The following is a 19,842-nucleotide window of genomic DNA, read 5'->3' as shown; positions in this document are numbered from 1 at the left end:
AAATAAATAAAATAAATTGACAGATCAACTTCTTGCCTTTTTAACCACTTCAGAAAATGAACTGGTGTGGATTATTCCTAGACATACTGAAAATATGGCAGTTCATTTTGTATCCTGTTAGATATGCTTGTGATGCCAGTATTGGTTTATAGCATGTAAAAACATTCGTAATTTTTTTGCTTTGTTAAAACACACAAAAGTATGTGCTGTACATTTTCCTTTATGGGACTGAGGCTAACAGGTATCAACACCCCTGATGTATGAAAGTTCATGAAAAATGTTTTTCATTATGCACTGTGGTTATGCTGAGATTTTACTAGGTTGCAAGTGTTCTTTTGAAAGTGAACCATAAAGTTAAACCAAGAAACTAGAAGTAAAATGAGAGTTTTAAAATGTCACTGTCAACTGATAATGCCCACTAAGACAATATTATTTTGTAGCAGGCAACTGAAATGGGAGAGCAGTAGTTCTATTAAATTCCCTTTTCTTCACAATGCAGAGTTTTTTCACTGGTGAAAAACATATAATTCAGTCATTAGACTATGCATTGTATCAATAGCTAAGTGTTTTTCTTGTAATGTTCTTCCATTTTTATTCATCTTGGTGTGAATTTCCTTTAGAGATCCACATTATTTGATTACCTTTCTATGCGAGTCATTCTGTAGATGTTCTTTGTGTTTCACTGTTGCAGTCATCACACTTGGGTTATCTGCCGGCAGGTAGCCCTCAGTCGGCCCAAATACCAGAGTCTTGGGATTTCTGCTTCAGATGCTGTTGCCTCTTCCATGACGTCAGGTCGTCAGGGGTATAAAACATGAAGCCGATGCCATTACATCAGCTTTTCTTGCTGAGCGGAGCCCGAAGCAGGGGCAGCAGACCATCAAGACTACAGTCTCTGGATATGCACAGATCTAAACAACAGAATGCTCCCATCTGAAAAACAGGGAGTGGTAAGCCACCCTCTTATGGAAAAAGTTCACAATGACTTGTCCTTAATCCTTCCCAGCCATGCCCAAGTACTTGCACCACTAGGAGGAAAACTCACCTTGCATGCAAAAAACTGGGAGCACATTACCCAGGACAGATGGGTCTTAAACATTGTATCCCAGGAGTACAGATTCTACTTCCACTCACTGCCAACCCCAAGCGGATTGCCAGACCTCTTTCCAAACCAGTGGGCAGAGGCTCAAAAGCAAGTACTTTCTCTTCTCAGTATCAGGACTATTCAACCTGTTCCAACAGAGCAAAGGGGACAGGGATTCTACTCCAGACTGTTTCTGGTGCCCAGAAAAGAAAACTCTTGGCACCCTATCCTGGATCTGTCAATTTTCACACCTTCCTGGTGGTACCAACATTCAAAATGCTTACTCTCCAACAGCTGCTTCCTATGCTAGCCAAGGACTCCTGGCTGGTCACCCTAGACTTAAAAGAAGCTTATCTGCATATCCCCATAAGGGAATCTTGCAGGAAATATCTATGTTTCAGGGCAGGCTCTATGCCTCCCCACAGAACCATCAATTGAGGAAATTTTGCACCAGAACTCCCCACAGCCAAGCATGGAAAGTGGATGCCGTATCCTTTACATGGGAAAACCTCTCAATCTATGTCTTTCCCCCTCTGCCCCCCTCTCGAAAGTACTACTCAAGATCAAACAGGACAGGCCAAGGACAATCCTGATTGCACCAGATGGTCCACACCTGCACTGGTACCCACTTTTACGCAGTCTGACGGTAGTGCCACCCTGGCACCTGCATCAGACCCCTTCCCTGCTGTCCCAGCAGGAGGGCCAGATTTTGCATCCTCTACTGCAAACCCGGAACCTAGCAGCCTGGCTCATTCCCTGAATACATCACCAACAATTCTCAGCAAACAGGTGCTAGATGTCATCCATGAGGCCAGGAGGCCTAGTACTAGGAAATCCTATTCAGAAAAGTGGAAAAGATTCTAGTCTTGGAACCAGTCTCAAGGAAAGGACATATCCATGCCCACCTTACCTCAAATTCTAGATTATCTAGCAGAGCTGCTCCACAAAGGCCTATCCTTCTCATCAATTAAGATTCATGCCTCTGCCATCTCAGCTCATTACAATACTGAGCCACCCCTCTTCTCTTACCCTCTGATCAAATAGTTCCTGAGAGGAGCTAACAATTTAAGACCCACGAGGAGATCTCCCACTCCTGCCTGGGACCTTAACTAGAGAAGCTCATGCTTCCCCCTTTTGAGCCTGCTGCTACAGCAGAGTTAAAATTCCTCTCTTGGAAAACAGCCTTACTTCTAGCCATCACTTCAGCAACAAGAGTGCCTGAGTTACATGCTGTTATGGCTGTGGAACCCTTCATTATCTTCCATGTGGACAGGGTTTCCCTCAGGACTAACCTATCATTTGTGCCCAAGGTGGTATCCAGTGTGGCTTTAAACCAATCCAGCCATTTACCAACCTTTTTTCCTAATCCTCAGAATAAAGGGGAAAGGATCCTGCATTCCTTGGACATGCACAGACAGCTCAGGTTCTACCTTGACAGGACTAAGCCTTTCAGAAACACTGACCAGCTGCTAGTCAGCTTTGCTACAAGGGCAGAGGGCAAGGCCATATCAAAGCAAACCATTTCCAAATGGATAACACACTGCATCCATTTCTGCTACAAACACAATAAAAAACCTATCCCACAGAGGATCAAAACTCATTCCACTAGGGCTACCTCAACTTCTACATCATTTCTCAGGGGAGTCCCTACCAGGGGCATCCTGGAAGCTACAAACTGGACTTCAGTACATACCTTCACCAAGCATTATCACTTACCTGTCTTTTCTAAATCCAAAGCTGGATTTGCTACAACAGTCTTACAAGGCCTGCTAGACAGCCCTAATACTTCTTGACTGCCTCCACCCTTCCTCAACTTTGGGAGTCAACCCAAGTGTGATGACTGCAGCAGTAAAATATGAAGAACATAGCACAGTTGTGTACACTTACCATAAATGTAGATGTTCGAGTGTATTCACTGTTGCAGTCCTGGTTACCCTTCCTCCAGCCCCCCTGACTGCTCTGTGCTTTCTACCCTTACTCTTTTTGGCCATATTTTATGGCTATGGTATTTACTTTTTACTGGAGGTGCTCCACACCATGTAATTGCTTCCTATTTTGGGGGCTCCTGACATTTGGGGCAAAAAAAAACTGATGTAATGGCATCGGCTGCATGTTTTATACCCCTGACTACCTGACGTCATGGAAGAGGCAACAGCATCCGATGCAGAAATCCCAAGACTCTGGTATTCGTGCCGACTGAGGGCTACCTGCAGGCAGATAACCCAAGTGTGATGACTGCAACAGTGAATACACTCGAACATCTACATTTATGGTAAGTGTACACAACTGTACTTTCCTCCTTGCATGTGTTATGGGTCAGTTATTTGATCTGCAGTGCAGCTTGTCAAGGTTTCTTACAAACTTGTTTTCTTGCACTTCTTTGTTATAAGGGGCTAAATAGAAGAATGGTGCTTTGCATTTCATGACAAAAAAGTATTGACAAGGTTACACTGGGAAGTGAATGACCTGCCTGGAAGTGGGATTTTAGGGGTTCTGGTCCTAGCCACAGCATACCCTGCATGTGTGACTTTTTTTTACTATCTGTTTTTTCTCTGCTGTATTGTGATATTTATCCACATCATAATATATGCATCTTAGTTGCTTCTTCTGCATTTTTAATGTGTGTGTGTGTGTGTGTGTGTGTGTGTGTGTGTGTGTGTGTGTGTGTGTGTGTGTGTGTGTGTGTCTGTGTGTGTTACAGCACCTAATTATTTTGGATGCCTTATTCCCACTATTTTAAGATCCATGTTCATCTATCCAGGATTGTGCCACACTGCAGTTAATTTAACTGCCTGAGTGTACAGTAGTGATCCAGAACATTAAATCCATAGTAGAATAAAATGCATTTTCACTACATTTTAAGAAGTCATGATAATCAAGTCATCAATGCCCTTGCCAGGCAGTATTCTACTGCAATTTGCAAAAATGAACTGGATTAGGATTCACAAAATCTCTTCAGCTGTGCCATGCAGAACTTTTCCTGGTGATAGGTCTCTGCCAGTCATTTGGATCATAGTTATAGGTAAGCTAGAGAAAGATGTTCCCATTCTTCTCCATGGCATTTGAGGTGTATATATACATATATATACATATCTATATATATATATATATATATATATATATATATATATATATATATATAGGATCTGTATTAGAACATCGAAGTTTCAAAACTTCGAATGTTCTGATATCGACCCCTATTCAGCGAACGCTGAAAATAGCGAAGCTACAGAAAACCAAATTTTTTCCTAGGGAATGAATTTGGGTGTCTGTTTCTGTTGCTTCGCTATTTTCAGTGATGTGGTGGAAAGTTACGGATCGGGTTCAGGTAAGTGTGCGATTGGGCGTGGGTTAGGTGAGTTAGGGTTAGGGCGCAGGTTAGGTATGTGTGCGATTGTGTGGACGTGAGGGTTAGGGCGGGTTAGGTAAGTTAGAGTTAGGGTTAGGGCGCGGGTCAGGTATGTGTGCGATTGTGTGGACGTGAGGGTTAGGGCAGGGTAGGTGAGTTAGGGTTAGGGCGCGGGTGAGGTGAGTGTGCAATAGTGACGGACCTTAGGGTTAGGGTTTGGGTAAGTAGATAGTTAGTGGTGTATGTACAGTTTAGTGTAGGGTTAGATGTAAGATTTTAGGTGTATGTGGGTGGATTGCTGATTGTTTGGTGTGCTTGTGTTGTGTGTATGTGTTTTGGAACAGAAAATTTTTTCCCTAGGAAAAAAATCATTGTTCTGCTTGTTCGATGTTGTCAGCGTTCGCTGAATAGGGGTCGATATTAGAACATTCGAAGTTTTGAAACTTCGATGTTCTAATATAGACCCTATATATATATATATATATATATATATTTATATTTGTAATAAAAAATAAATGTATTAATTTTCACTTAGTGTCCTTTAATAACATAACAGAGCATCAGTGTGAAACAGCTTCTTTGTCCATTTAAGTCCAGTATTATTCTTCTTCTTCTGTACTTACTGAGTCTTGTAAAGGGGCACATCATGGGTTAAGCACAGAGTCTATGGAGCTCAGCAATGGACACCTAGGTTAGATCTGTAATTTGGATAAATGGTTTTATTTTCAGTCCATCTGGCAAGAATAGTGGGTGAAATTTCTTACCCAGAGGTCTGTAGCATTAACTTAAAATGTATCTGGAATCAGTGTATTGAGATGGACAGGCTTTGGTAGTGGAAGGCAGGTCAGATATATTTTCATGCTTTTGAGGGTACCTCTGTATTCATCCACCATAGTCACCACATATCCAGTAGCATCTGAATAGCTACCCGTCAATCTATGGATATGACCATGAGCTGAGTTATCCATACATTTCTAGTTGGTGGTGTGGCCATTCTTTCATCTATGTTGACCATTTGGTCACTCTTCCATCTGTGATGAACATTGTTGGCTGTCTGTAGAAAGGTTGCCCCATCATTCTTCTGAATATTTCTTCACTAGAAAGATCTCAGGTTTCAGTACCTTTAGATAGTCTGATAGACTTAAAGACCTGTTCCCACTGGTTAGTGTTATAAAGACTCCTTCGGCTTGATCTCTGTTTAGTATTCCATGAGTGACATAACACTCTTTGAGCTTCTTCACCTAGCTAGAACTAGTCATAAAGCAAACACCCTCTGTAGAGACCTAAACCTATACAATGACATCAGCAACACCAAATGGCAAGACAGACACTTAACCCAACATATCCCCCATATCTGAAATATTCTGTCCTCACCTAGCAAGCAAAGTATTTCTCTAGTAACCTATAAAAACAGTCCAGAAGACTGAATAGGTGATTGCAAATTTTCACCAGAGATATGTGGAGAAAGTCTGCTTAATGGGGAACATTGTTGTCTTTCACTGGTATTGGGTTATTTGGTTGAGCTTTTCCATGGTCTGTTTAGCCATAAGCTTAGTGTGAACCTATGAACCTATAAGCTGTATCCTTTTAAAACTACCATGTGATTTCTTTACCATGTAGTATTACTGATATTGCTTTGATAACTTACTTGTATAACAAAGTTACTCCATATATTTTGAGGCACCCAAAATCAAGTGTTTTGTTGCAGAAACAACCACAAGTATTGTTTTACATAAACAATTTTTCAATACTTTTTCTGTAAATAAAGCATTTTGAAACCTTAAATCACACTATATAAATAGTTTCCTTGTATCCATAACAGTAAATATCAACAGGCATGAAATTAACACTAACTATATATATATATATATATATATATATATATATATATATATATATATACACATATATATATATATACACATATATATATATATATACACATATATATATATATATATATATATATACATATATACATATATATATATATATATATATATATATATATATATATATACATATATATATATATATATATATATACGTGTGTGTGTGTGTGTGGTTTGTCTTCCAGAGAGGCTGCCCCCGTCTCTGGAATAGACTTCCCATACATGTCAAACAGAGCACCTCGCTGACCACCTTTAAGTGCAGCCGTGATGAGTGGATGGGAAACCACAGATTTGTCTCAGCTGTTCCACCTGTATCCCTCATTGACAGGGGCAACAGGTGTTGTCTGAGGTTTATTTTTGGGGATAAACTCTTAACTAGGCTTGCAAGGGCCATAGGGCCATTAGCCTAGTAACCTCCTACGATCCTATATATGTATCTGTTTTTTATCAGAAATCTAACTGTATATATTGTTTCTTATTGAAGCAGGTAATTAACTATTAATATGTGAAAATTCACTTTGTGTTGCTTTTATATAAATATTTTGTATGTATAAACCACTCTGCGTCAGCAAATTCCTGAAGGATCAGCAAATATCCCCCCTTTGCTGGAAAATATCAATGTGTTACATGCACTAACCACCTTACATAAATTGTTTCTGTAGATAGGTTCCTTTTGCACTGCTTCTAAGTAGATTGCTGTATGTTCTGGTAAACATCATTTTACTATGGAAAACACTTGTGCCTGTGTATGTCAATTTTTATGCATAAATCACTTTGCATAGATGTTTTGTATACACGATCTCTACTTAGTCTTTGGGGAAAATCCGTTGCCTTATTTCCATGTAAATTCGTTAATACCTGTAATTGTTATACACAAATCAGTATTTGTAAGGTCACTGATTAGCACCTTGTTCTCTAGGTAGCACCTTGTTTTGGCTTTAGTTTTTCATTTATGCATTATTCTCGTCACTATCTTTTTCATTTCATTCTGGCATAAAGTTTTCCTGCTCACTTTTATTTCTGATCCTCTAGATGACTTGCTCCTGCTGGTAGCCCCAAAAAATACTTATGCATTTAAAAGCCAGTCTCAGCAGCAGCGGTTGTGTCCATATATGGGCATGGGGCACTGTTGTACAAATAAAGACACGTTATTTGCAGGAGCCAGAGCATTAATATTTGCATTAGCCTACTGCGAATTTACACATAACAGTGGTGCAGGCAGGGCAGCATTAACTTCTACATTCGAGTGCACTTCCACAGCACGGTTACATATGCTGCTCTAGTAAAAGAGACCTCATCAAAGTGACTCATCCATTGTGTTAACTTCTTTTATAATAAGTACAAAAAGTCACAGTCAGGCACTATGAAAGGACATTGTACTAGGATTGCTGCTATTTTTTCTGCTTATTCTGTCAACCTTTCACATATGCAGAGCTGAACCATGATCATTTGTCTAAACATTTGCCAACACTACAGTGTAGCTGAACAGTCTAGAATCAGGCTAGGCTTTGGTATGATAATATTGCAGGAGTTCTGTTGTAGATATGTACCGTCCTGAAGTAGTCTCCTAAGCTGGTTGGAGTTCTAATTAAGGTCATTGCAAGCCATTCTCCATCTAGTGCACCTTATCAGCAAAAAAAAAAAAGGTATTACGATGAGCTCATTGTCAGTGGCGTAAGGATACTCCGCGGTGTGTTTACTTGCATGCAGAATTTGCATTTATATGGAGTTAAAGGTCACTTGACTGTGTAGGGATCATTTCCGTATATATCTTAGCTACATAACTCTGGCAGTGGGCCTGGTCAGTTATGTTTGTTAGAATATATGCTACCTTAGTGTCTTCAGCAAATAGTTGCACCCACAGTCAAGTGGGGGTTAGTTCTGTCCTGTCTGCACCACTGTAATCTGTAAATTCACAGTAGGCTAGCCATGAAGATATAGAACAGGTAATGTTGTTATCTTAATATTTGATTTTGATAATCAGTATCTTGGTGGTAGTCAGAATAACTCAATTTTCTACTCCTCCAAGATTTTTTTTCTTCTTGTGTCTGGATTTATGCTGTTTTGCTTTTTTATCGTTGTTTATAGACTGTTGTTTTTAATGAAATAATGGTGTGCTTCCAAGGTTACAGGTATCAGATATTACACTATAGTTTAACCATATGTTATAATTTAGACCTAGGCCAGTTGTACAAATATTCCCTTTCATTTGTACAGTTATGCAGTCAAAAAATAATATATAGTCAATGCATCCCCACATTCCATACTGTATAATATAATGTACTGTGAGGCAAAAACTGCCTGGAGTAGATGCAAATACTTGGCATTCCACAGCAGTCAAGTATTTGCATTTTTTGGTGACTTTAGATTGTTTCACAGCACAGTGCTTAAAACTGTAATTCAGACACTTGTATCTCAAGTAACTTTTCATATTTTAAGTCATGTTTTCAGTAAAAAACACAATGCATGCAATAATGCTGTTTTAAGATGGGGCAGATAAATAGTGTGTACCATTACTGCATATGAGCTACCAGCTACAGAAACAAAAGGCTATTATTTTGTAAAGGTTTGCAGTATAGTACTGCATAAGCTGTAATGTATCTTGTAAATGTACATGCTTGCCATTATCACTTTGTTAAACTGTTGTGATCCATTGGATACAGAGGTAATTATATTATACCTTAGCCATTGTCAACAGGATAATTATACTGGCTAAATCCTTCTGGCTGCCATTACTGCGTTTCTTAATCCCTTGTTGTAAAATATTGTTATCCACATTTGTAAAGAACCACTATCATTAGGTGGAATTCATTTCAGGGCCCTGCTTTGAGTGGAGAGCTTCAGTTTTAAAACTAGTAGCAGTAGTTGAGCCCCTACTTTTCTTAGACTGACAACTGCTCTGTTTTCTGCTATAGCATTGGCTTATCCGCTGAGCAGAGCTAAATCAAAAAGAGAGTGGCTTTCAGGAGAGCATCATTCTTTCAAGAGTGCAGTTACTGGATCTAATGACATTTGTATCACTTGTGTATTTGAAAATGTATAAAATGGAAAACAAGATATCTTACATAAACAGTTCAGCATGTTTGCACAGATTCTGCAGCCTGGTGAGCCACTTGTAAGCTATTTTTATAATTTCTGTGTAGACTCCTTCCCACAGCAGTAGTTTAATGATTTTAATTGTGTAAAAGCTTCAGAAGAAGTTAAATGTAGTAGTGTTATCTGTGTAAAAAATTGTTTCATCTGAAGGTTGCATATTATAGTCTGTATATTTTAGTGAAATTATTTCAGATTTTTGCTTTCTTCTGTGGAATAACTCTTGAGCATTGCCTTCTTATGTTAGGATAGATAGGATAGGTTTCTTTCTGATTGGATATGAAAGCAGGTAGAACAACGATTAAAAGAAAAACAAGAAATATGATAGTGAGATCCAAAGGAAACATTATGAATATGTTACAGTTAAATAAAGGAAAATGAGTAGAATTCCAAAGAGTGAATCATGTTTCTCTGTTTTTCCAGTATTCTTGGAAACTGGTGCATCCCACTGATAAATTCTGTAACAAGGATTGCCCTGGGACAGCTGAAGAATATGAAAGAGCCACACGATACAACTACACCAGTGAGGAGAAGTTTGCCTTTGTTGAGGTTAGCACAACCAACTTAAAATTTTGTCATATTTATTTCTTACTTTGTTTACAGCAGTTGTCATATATATATATATATATATATATAATGTAAAAAAGCTTTATTCTGATCTGTGATTGTAGCAGTTTTGTGTGAATGCAAGAGACTACCTTGTATGTGAGTGTGCATGTGCATGCATCATCCAGCCAACATGCAGACATATTATGCAAAGCAGCATGTAGTTTGCTATAGGCATCACTCAGTAATGTGATGCATTTAGTATGGCATACTTGGGAATAATCTGGTTAAAATCAAAGAAAGTATAACATTAGAAGGGGCTTCTGTGTTGTACTGTTTACTTCATTTGTTTCTGTTGATTGCCTTGACTTTGTGAAAGCAGACTTGGGTGGAGGAAAAAACTTCCATTTTATATCCACGGTCTTGTATCATTGCCCTTCCACGTCACCTCACCTCACATAAAAGATATGCACCTCTCTCAAAATGTAGCCTCCTGTATACAATAAAATAATGGATCATTTTTAACTGTTGTTCCCTGAACTGATAAAATAGGATTTACGTATAAGCAATCCTCTCTCTAAGCAAGTTATTTATACATTCATATTTTTGCATTAACTTATATGCTTGAAAATATATTCTGGCCTCTAAAAAATATAATGCTTCTAATATGCTCCAAAGAAAATTTTGCTTAAATGAGTATATAGAGCAGGGCTGTCTGTAGCCTTGATTTGAAGTGTCTGGACTTCTCAGTTTTTGGTGGTAACCCCAGCTACAGTACATGTTTTTTTTTTTCATTTTGTGGTATATAATACCTAAATTCCATATTTAGTATCTTTACAATGTCTGTGGATTAAAGGGAAAAAAAACACATAGGCATTGTATTGCACCTTCAGTTTCAGTAAGGTGCATGGAAAAATTCTTATGTATGCAATTTCTGAAGCTGTTTTATATTTAGAGAACATGTCATTGTGCCTAAGGATTTCAGTTTTTATTTACTTTATAACTTATTTTGTGTGTGTGTGTGTGTGTGTGTGTGTGTGTGTGCGCGCGCGCAATGAAGAACTACAGGTTGGCACATATCTAGTTTATCCAGTGTATTTAGTTTAATAATACACATACTTTTTATTGGCAAAACTAGTGCAGGAGGCTGAAGTGTTCAGGGTCTGCTCCTAACATTCACCTGACGATAGCCATACTTTTGAATTACTGCTCCATTCTTACTAGTAGGGTTCGGCATCATGAGAGCAACAACTAGTCAGTGGTGTATAACTTTTAGGTGGTTATAGCAGCCACTTCCCCTGTCTTCCATTAACTTTTTTTCCCCCCATCGCTGGTCAGTTTTCAGCTAATATTTTTTACTTATTGATTGCCATAAGCTCCAGAGACCAGTTTTACTTTTGCTGACCTGGCTGTTGTGGCTTTCCCACGTTTCCATCCAAGTAAACAGAGTTTTCATTCCTCACACACTAGATTGGCTTATTTTAAAGAGATTTAATATGTGATAGCTTTTGCTTTCCCCAATTCCCAACCACCCTGATCATCACCACCACCATCAGTACCACTTCCCTTCATTTTATCAAACCATGCCTCAGTTATTTCCCCCTGCTTAGTCCATTAGTACACTTTCTACTCTGTTTGGAAAAGTGCAGTTTTTTTTAAAGATATTGGTCCATAACCCATTCCTAAACTCATCAGATGCAGTTGTACTGCTTCCCTAAACTAGAATTCAAAATCCAATTTTCACATTGACTCCAGAGGTGTGACAAGGCCCTGGTGCAGGGACCTTTATTCATAAAACAGAAAATATTCCCTTGGAGTTTGCAATAGGCCACAAGACCATAGATTTTACTGTTAACACCTCCCTACTGCTGTTTCATTCCAGACACCAGCTTTATTTTTTTAGTTGGCTCCAGTTCTAGTTATTAACTTTCGTTGACATCCCTTGGGCTTATGTGGACATGTCTCCCTGTTTAGCTCATAGTTTTGTGCAGTTATAGTTTATCCTGTAGACAAAGAGCTTATTCTTTATTGTGGGTAATAATCCATGCTTCTTTGAACCACCAATATGACCTAGCATTATTAATTTCCATAAGCTTTGGATGAAGCATCCCTCTGATTTCTTAGTAGTGCAGTGTGGTAGCTTTTAATAGTCTCTTGAGTAACTAAAATTAAAGACCTGTCCATGGGCTGGGACAACATATCTCCCTGGTTTCTTACTAAGTAACCCACCCAGACCTCTTCTATTTCTGATTTTTGTACCCTTCTTACTTTTACCTACCACCTAGATCAGCCTACCAAAGCCCTATTTTAAGTTGCATTCCAGCCAGACCCATAGCTTTTTCATCTAGCACCCAGTATCATTATCTGATCTGCACCCTTCAACTTTAAGTTGAAGAGTAAAAAAAGTTCTGCTCCCAGTCTGGCACTTCTTAGGAAGAGCAAGGTCTGTTCTCTTATCTGTGCCTCTCAACTCTAAGCAAAAAAAAAAAAAAAAAAAAAAAAAAGGTTAATTCCTGACTTGCAGTTCTTCTAATTCTAACAAACTGCTTGCTACAAATGTATTTGTGCATTGCAGCAAATTGTAGCACATGGTTTGTTACAGTTACATAAAGGACTTGGTTCTTTGTTGCTTCTGTCAATATCATACTTTAAAGATCATGTTCAAAGGTCTGTCCCACCTTTAGAAATTTTGCGATAGTCAGCTGCCCCTAATAAATCTTTTTTTAAACACCTTTATAGAATTATCACTTATGACTTAGGCAGACTTACAGTTATATAAATGGTATCAAACCATATTAACAAGTTCACATTTCCAAAGGTTATACATCACGTATATTTTTTATATATACTGTAATCATTACATTACATAAATTATTCAATTCCTACTTTAAAGATCATGTTCAAAGGTCTGTCCTACCTTTAGAAACTTTGCGATAGTCAGCTGCCCGTAATAAATCTTTTTTAAACACCTTTATAAAATTATCACTTATGACTTAGGCAGACTTACAGTTATATAAATGGTATCAAACCATATTAACAAGTTCACATTTCCAAAGGTTATACATCACATATATTTTTTATATATACTGTAATCATTACATTACATAAATTATTCAATTCCTACTTTAAAGATCATGTTCAAAGGTCTGTCCTACCTTTAGAAACTTTGCGATAGTCAGCTGCCCGTAATAAATCTTTTTTAAACACCTTTATAGAATTATCACTTATGACTTAGGCAGACTTACAGTTATATAAATGGTATCAAACCATATTAACAAGTTCACATTTCCAAAGGTTATACATCACGTATATTTTTATATATACTGTAATCATTACATTACATAAATTATTAAATTTCTGCTTTCTCTTTAACCTCATTCCTGCCCCAAAACACTCTTCTGTGTGTATTATTCCCAGTTTCAATTTCTGTGTAATTTACTCCTACCCCTTACCAAAGATCCCACTTCCTTTCCCTTATTTATCTTACAACATTCACTACTCCTAGTATAGTTGGTTTAGATTTTAATTTCCATTTTCATGTGGTTGAATTTTTGTCAGCCACCAGAATTAAACTTAAGAAGGCAGTATGTCTAGGTAATTCAGATCCTGCATCCCAGCTCAAAACAATCATTTCCTTGGTTACATTCCTGACAGAGTTCTTTGTAGGAAAATTTTAAAGTCTGCCAAATCATTACACTCCCAAAACATATGTCCCTAGTTACTGATTTCTTCCCTGGCATACCTCCAACATTTGCAATTTACCTGAGGAAAAATTCTTTGGAATCTGCTTGGGGTATAAATATACAAGTGTATACAAACACTTTTGGGCAAAAATCCTAATTCTTCTAAATTTTGTTGCATATTTGGGAGCCATGCATAGCATCTGTGTGAATTGCATATCTAATCTCTCTTCCCAGTCTTCTCTGGCCTCTTCTGATTGATTCCTATAGTTGTCATGCAGTATTTTATATGCCCTTCTAATTATCCCTTTTTAACAGCAGTTTCTGTTCTAGATTCAATTCAAAACACAACCAGTGCAGGTCTTTCATTTTAAGATTCCCCTATTCCCTTTCTCTTTGTCTATATTCTGATAGGGAAGGCAGTCACTAGCCTTCAATCCAAGTGCCTTCTTGGCCTCTTCCCATTCTATTACTTTTCTTTCTCTAATTATTTATTCCCAACACTTTGGTTCCCTTGCCAGCTTCCTTCAGTAAATTCCAGCCCCCTCTTGTCTATTCTCTGTACCCCTGATTGCAGTCATCCCTATCTGCAAAATCTCCTTTCTCCATTCTTGTGTTGGGTTAGTTCTTAGTATGCTTTCTGCTACGTCATGAATATAATATTTTGTATGATTGTTGTCATTCTCCTTAAGGATCTGCGTCCAAAATCCCATTCTTTCCTTATTTCATGAATTATTCCCATACATCATCATTCCTTTCCACTTTGAATTGCTTTCTACTTGTGATATGTACAAGAACATTAATTGTGTAGCTCTAAAATATCCCTTCAAATCAAGTAATCTTAAATATCCTTGTTCTGTTGGAAGGATCAACATATCCCATTTGACTCTTCCCCTCTTCCCCTCTCAAATAAAATCCTTCAACCATATGCTAATTACAGTGCACAAATTCTTCTCTGGTTGATAACAGTATGCCTGACCGGTGTATAAAACTAAAGGGACTAAAACATTTTTACTGCTTGTTTCTTGCTATCCATAGCCATAGGCAAGAACTCTCAGTTTCAAATGATTTTGTATTTTCTTTTGTTTATTCTCTTCCCACATATCCTTAGCTGCCATAAACAAATCCTTTTTAATCCCATGCACCAAAATACTTCATTTTATCATGTCCCCATAAATACGGGTATTGCAGGACCAGTTCATGTGTTGGTACATAGTTTATAGCTGTAGCCTTTGTTTTATCTTCATTAATTTGCCTTCCCTCCACAAAACCACACTGATCCATATGTGTCAATTTTGGTATCACTTTTGCCATTCTTTTAGCCATTATAAACATAAACACTTTATAATCATGATTTAGTATTGAAATGGGCCTGTATGAAGCTGGATCTGATGGATCTTTACCCTCTTTAGGTATTACCATTACTGCCGCCTTCTTCCAGGACACTGGCACTTCTCCTCCTCTTAAAATACTGTTAAACAAAACTTCCAGAACTTTATCGTTTTTCCACTCCTAGCTTCCAAACTTCCACAGGAATACCATCTGTTCCTGGGGACATTCCTATTGATTGGTTATACATAGCCATTTTTATCTCATCTCCTCCTATCCTAACTGTCAGTAATTGAGCCTCATCTACCTCTAACCTTGGCATATTTAATTCTTCCATAAACATTTCCATTTGTACTTTTTCTTGATTTCTGTATTTCTCTGCTTTATACAAACTTTCATAACATTTTTTAAATATTTCTACCACTTCTACACAATTGCTTGTTATCTTCCTTGTTATAGGCTCCCTAAGCTTGGTGACAACCTTTTCCACTTTTTGTTGAGTTGTTGTGCTAAAAGTTTTTGTGCTCTAGAATTATTATCAAAAAACAGTTGCTTAACTAAACTCATGCATATTATCAAGGTAATCCCTTATTTTCTGTTTAGTATTATGCAGTTGCTCCTTTTGATGTTCATCATGTTTCACTGTTGCAGTCATTACTGTTGGGTTATCCTGCTGGCAGGCTACCCGTAGTCGGCCCGATTCCAAAGTCTAGGTCCAGCGTCAGTTGCTGTTGCCTCTTCCCTGACGTCAGTGCACCAGGGGTATAAAAGAAGCAGCCGATGCCATTTTCCTCAGTCTTTCTTGTCGCGCGGTGCCCGAAGCATAAGCAGTTCGCAAGTGCCGGTCGGCCGACTCCTGAGATTTTCAAATCAAAATTTCAGATACGAAGTCTTCATTAAAGCTAAGTACCCCATTGGGGAAACTTTTTTCTTGCTCCAGACCGATGTCAGAAAAAGTTAACAATTGTATTTCTTGTGGAAAGCAAATACCTCATAAGGATTTTCACTCTTACTGTATTCCTTGCCTAGGCCCTGATCACAACGTTGCTAGTTGTCGGATTTGTGCTAGATTTAACCAATGCACTGTCAAGCGTCAGTTTGATTTTGCTTTCCATTACTTTGGCCGAAGATTTAACTATATAATGCCATCGGATCAGCCCACGACCGCAGTTTACAAAAAACGCAAGGACAAGGAAAAGGATAGGCATCCGAGTTCCAAAACTGACGACGAAGCCTCTTCTAGGCCAGTCACCGGTTCACCGGTTCTCAGTGAGGTGCTTTCACAGCCCCTGACGTGCGCTACCTCAGAGCCACAGGCCGCTTCCGACTCCCACGTGGAGCCGACTGGGCCTGCGGATACTCAAGGTATTGGATCCTCGGAAATCAATCCCTCAGATGGGTCTGGAGCCGTTGAGCAGGCATCAGTTTTGAGGGTGTTTTCAGACCTACACAGCTATACATTAAGCCATCCTCAGCTTCAAAGACAAAGACTAAAGCATCATTAAAGACAAAGAAACAAGTACAGCATTCTCCTACTCAGACCACCATGCCTAAGAAACAAATGCTCAAAATGGCCGAAGACCTAATTATTTTGATCAGGGGTACCCATCCCCCTCCTGATAAGAGGCCTAGGCAAGAGACAGAGTATGATTCTTCTGATCAGGTTTCCATTTCTTCTGATTCCTCTTCTGAACAAGATTACTACATGCTCCCCTATGAGGATTCTGATGCTGAAGAATCCATTCCTTCAGCCTCTCCTCCTGAGGATTATTCTTTTGGGGAATCCGTACACACCATGAGAGAACATTTCCACTGGGAGAGCCAAGATTATTCTGAATCTAAGAAAAGGCTCAGAGATTTTCTGCTTCTTCCCCAGCACAGACCCCTAGCTATTCCACCTATGCTAGACATTGTGGACGATGTATTGACAGAGTCCAGCCTGTCCCCTGACTCTCTCCCCCCTGCACCTGCTAAGCCAGACAGATATTACAGGGTTCCTGATTCTCACAAATTCCTGTATAAAAAACCCACCGATGACCCAGAAACTATATCTCAAGGCCGCAAGGGGGTTAAAGCTTCCACTGCAAAAAACCCTGTTCCCTCTGATAGGGATTCAAGGGCTCTAGACAGATGGGGGAAGAAAGTCTACACTTCTGCTACCTGGCAATAATGGCCTTAAATTGTCAGTTTCATATGCTTAAATATCAGCAATATTTAATGTCACAGCTTAAACAGAAAATGTTGACAAATACTGAATGTTCAGAAAACAAAGAATTACAGGATTTATTGCATGCAGCTGAACAAGTGGGAAAGCACACTTTGCAATGTGGTTATGATTCACTGGAGGCTTCCTGCAGGGCTGCTGTTTCAGGTTCTGTTATTAGAAGGCATGCTTGGTTAAAGGAACAAAATCTGCCTGATCATGTTAAAGCAAAATTATTAGATGCACCATTACAGCATGATACTTTGTTTGGTACTAAAGCAGAAGAAGTATTGAAAAAAATGGAGGATAAAGCAAAATCCATGCAGACGGTCAAGGATTTCTTACAGGTACAACCACCCAGATTTAGCAGAAACTGGCCTTCAAAAATTGGTCCTTTCCAGTGTCAGAAAGACCACAAAGAGGCAGATACAGGTATCCCAGAGGCAGAGGTCAGCCCCAAGGTTCATACAGACCTAAACAATGGGGTGCTACTACCTCCAAGAGCGGAGAAGACAAATCACAACCTTACAGGAAACAGTCCCAATGACTTTCCTCTACCAAATCCAAGCACTTTTCTATTAGGGGGAAAACTAGCACTTTTTTCTTCAAATTGGCAAAGGATTACCCAAGACAAATGGGTACTGAACATAGTGTCCCAAGGCTACAGGTTCCATTTCTACTGTCTACCAAGGTCAAAAGGTATGCCAGACCTGCCACACAATCAATGGGCAGAGGCACAAAAACAAATTACAGCCCTCATGAACATGAGGGCCATTCAGCAAGTACCGCAACAAGAACAGGGGCAAGGATTTTACTCCAGACTCTTTCTAGTACCCAGAAAGGACAAACCCTGGAGACCAATACTGGACCTGTCTATACTAAACACATTTCTGGATGTTCCAAAAGTCAAGATGTTGACTCTACAGCAGCTACTGCCCATGCTGGGCAACAAGGCTTGGCTCGTAACCTTGGACCTAAAAGAGGCATACCTGCATGTCCCAATCAGACAATCTTGCAGAAGATACCTCAGATTCATAGCTGGCTCAATGCATTATCAATTCTCTGCACTGCCCTTTGGCTTATCTACTGCGCCCAGGGTCTTCACAAAATGCCTGGCACCGGTAATTACGTTTTGCAGGCAAAGAGGAATTCAAATATATCCCTACTTGGATGACTGCCTAATTCAAGCAGAGAACAAAGACATTCTTCTAAAGCATCTGGCGTTTGTAAAGAGATTACTAATTGGCCTAGGGTACACAGTAAACGAAAAGAAATCAAAACTAGTGCCCTCTCAAGAGATAATATTCCTGGGTGCAAGCTTAAACACAACTACCCAGATGGCTTATCTCACGCCAGACAAACAAAAGCATCTGACTACTTACTTCAAGACATTGGCAACAAAAACCCACTTATCTGCAAGGAAAATCCTGCAGGCCTTGGGTTTCATGGCATCCTGCATCCTACTAATTCCATATGCCAAACTGCATATGAGGAAACTCCAATGGTATCTAAAAAGTGTTTGGACTCAACATTGCCACAGCCTGGAAACAATCATTACTCTCATTCCCTGCCTGCAACAGGAGTTTCGATGGTGGGCAAGAGCCTCTCACCACAACAAGGGTCTGCCATTCAGGTTACCCACAGCCAGACAGACACTGACAACGGATGCATCCAACTATGCCTGGGGGGCACATATGACAGGAAAATGCATTCAGGGCACATGGCCTGCAAACCAAATGCATCTTCACATCAATCAAAAAGAGATGCTAGCTGTTCAAAATGCCCTGACAGCTTTCAAGGACCTGCTTCATCTAGGACAACTACTGGTAAAGACAGACAACACTACGGTCATGTGGTACATAAACAAGCAGGGAGGTACACATTCCTACCCCCTTTGCAGACAAGCAATGACCTTATGGGACACGGCTTTGGCTTTTCAAGTTCACCTGCAAGCACAATTCCTGCCAGGAAAAACAAATACTCCGGCAGATGAACAAAACAGAAACCTCATGGATCCCCATGAATGGAAGCTGGATCCACAAGTCTTCAACATGATAACAAGGAAATGGGGACGCCCAGACATAGATCTGTTTGCCTCCCCTCACAACTGCCAATTGCAAAAATTTTGCACAAGGATATATCACAAACAAGTATGGAAAGTGGACGCCCTATCCTTCAGCTGGAAAAATCTAACAGTATATGCTTTCCCCCCTTTGCCTCTTCTTCCCAGGGTACTCCTAAAGGTCAGACAAGAGAAGCCAAACATGATACTAATTGCACCAGACTGGCCACGCCAGCACAGGTACGCAATTCTGAAGAGCTTGTCTCAAGGTCCAGCATGGATATTGCCTCAAATCTCTCAACTGCTGACCCAACAAAACAGTCAGATCCTGCACAGCCAACTCAGGACCTTAAATCTGGCAGTGTGGCGGATAAAGTAACCATTCAGAGCACTCCACTTACAAAAGCTGTTATGGACGTTATCTTGGAGGCCAGAAGGCCCAGTACCAGAAAATCTTATGCAGAAAAATGGAAGGGATTCTCTGCTTGGAACCAGGAACAAGGCATAGACATGAGTGTGCCAAATATCCCTCAGATTTTACAATACCTAACTGAGATGCTAAACAAAGGCCTTTCCTTCTCATCTGTTAAGATTCATGCCTCTG

General features: G+C 39.4%; 1 protein-coding gene across 2 annotated transcripts in view; it reads left to right on the top strand.

Moving 5' to 3' along the window:
* The window catches only part of CYFIP2 (cytoplasmic FMR1 interacting protein 2), a 2,832,302-nt gene that overhangs the window by 1,297,300 nt on the left and 1,515,160 nt on the right, over nt 1–19,842 (top strand). For both annotated transcript variants that reach the window (XM_044069335.1, XM_044069334.1), the window contains exon 13: nt 9,842–9,967. In XM_044069335.1, the coding sequence (XP_043925270.1) occupies nt 9,842–9,967 (126 nt within the window). The remainder of the gene's footprint in view (nt 1–9,841; nt 9,968–19,842) is intronic.

This window comes from Protopterus annectens, chromosome 4.part0 (genome assembly GCF_019279795.1).
Source record: "Protopterus annectens isolate FY-2018-M chromosome 4.part0, PAN1.0, whole genome shotgun sequence".
Taxonomy (NCBI): Eukaryota; Metazoa; Chordata; order Ceratodontiformes; family Protopteridae; genus Protopterus; species Protopterus annectens.
This window is presented reverse-complemented; position numbering and strand designations above follow the sequence as displayed.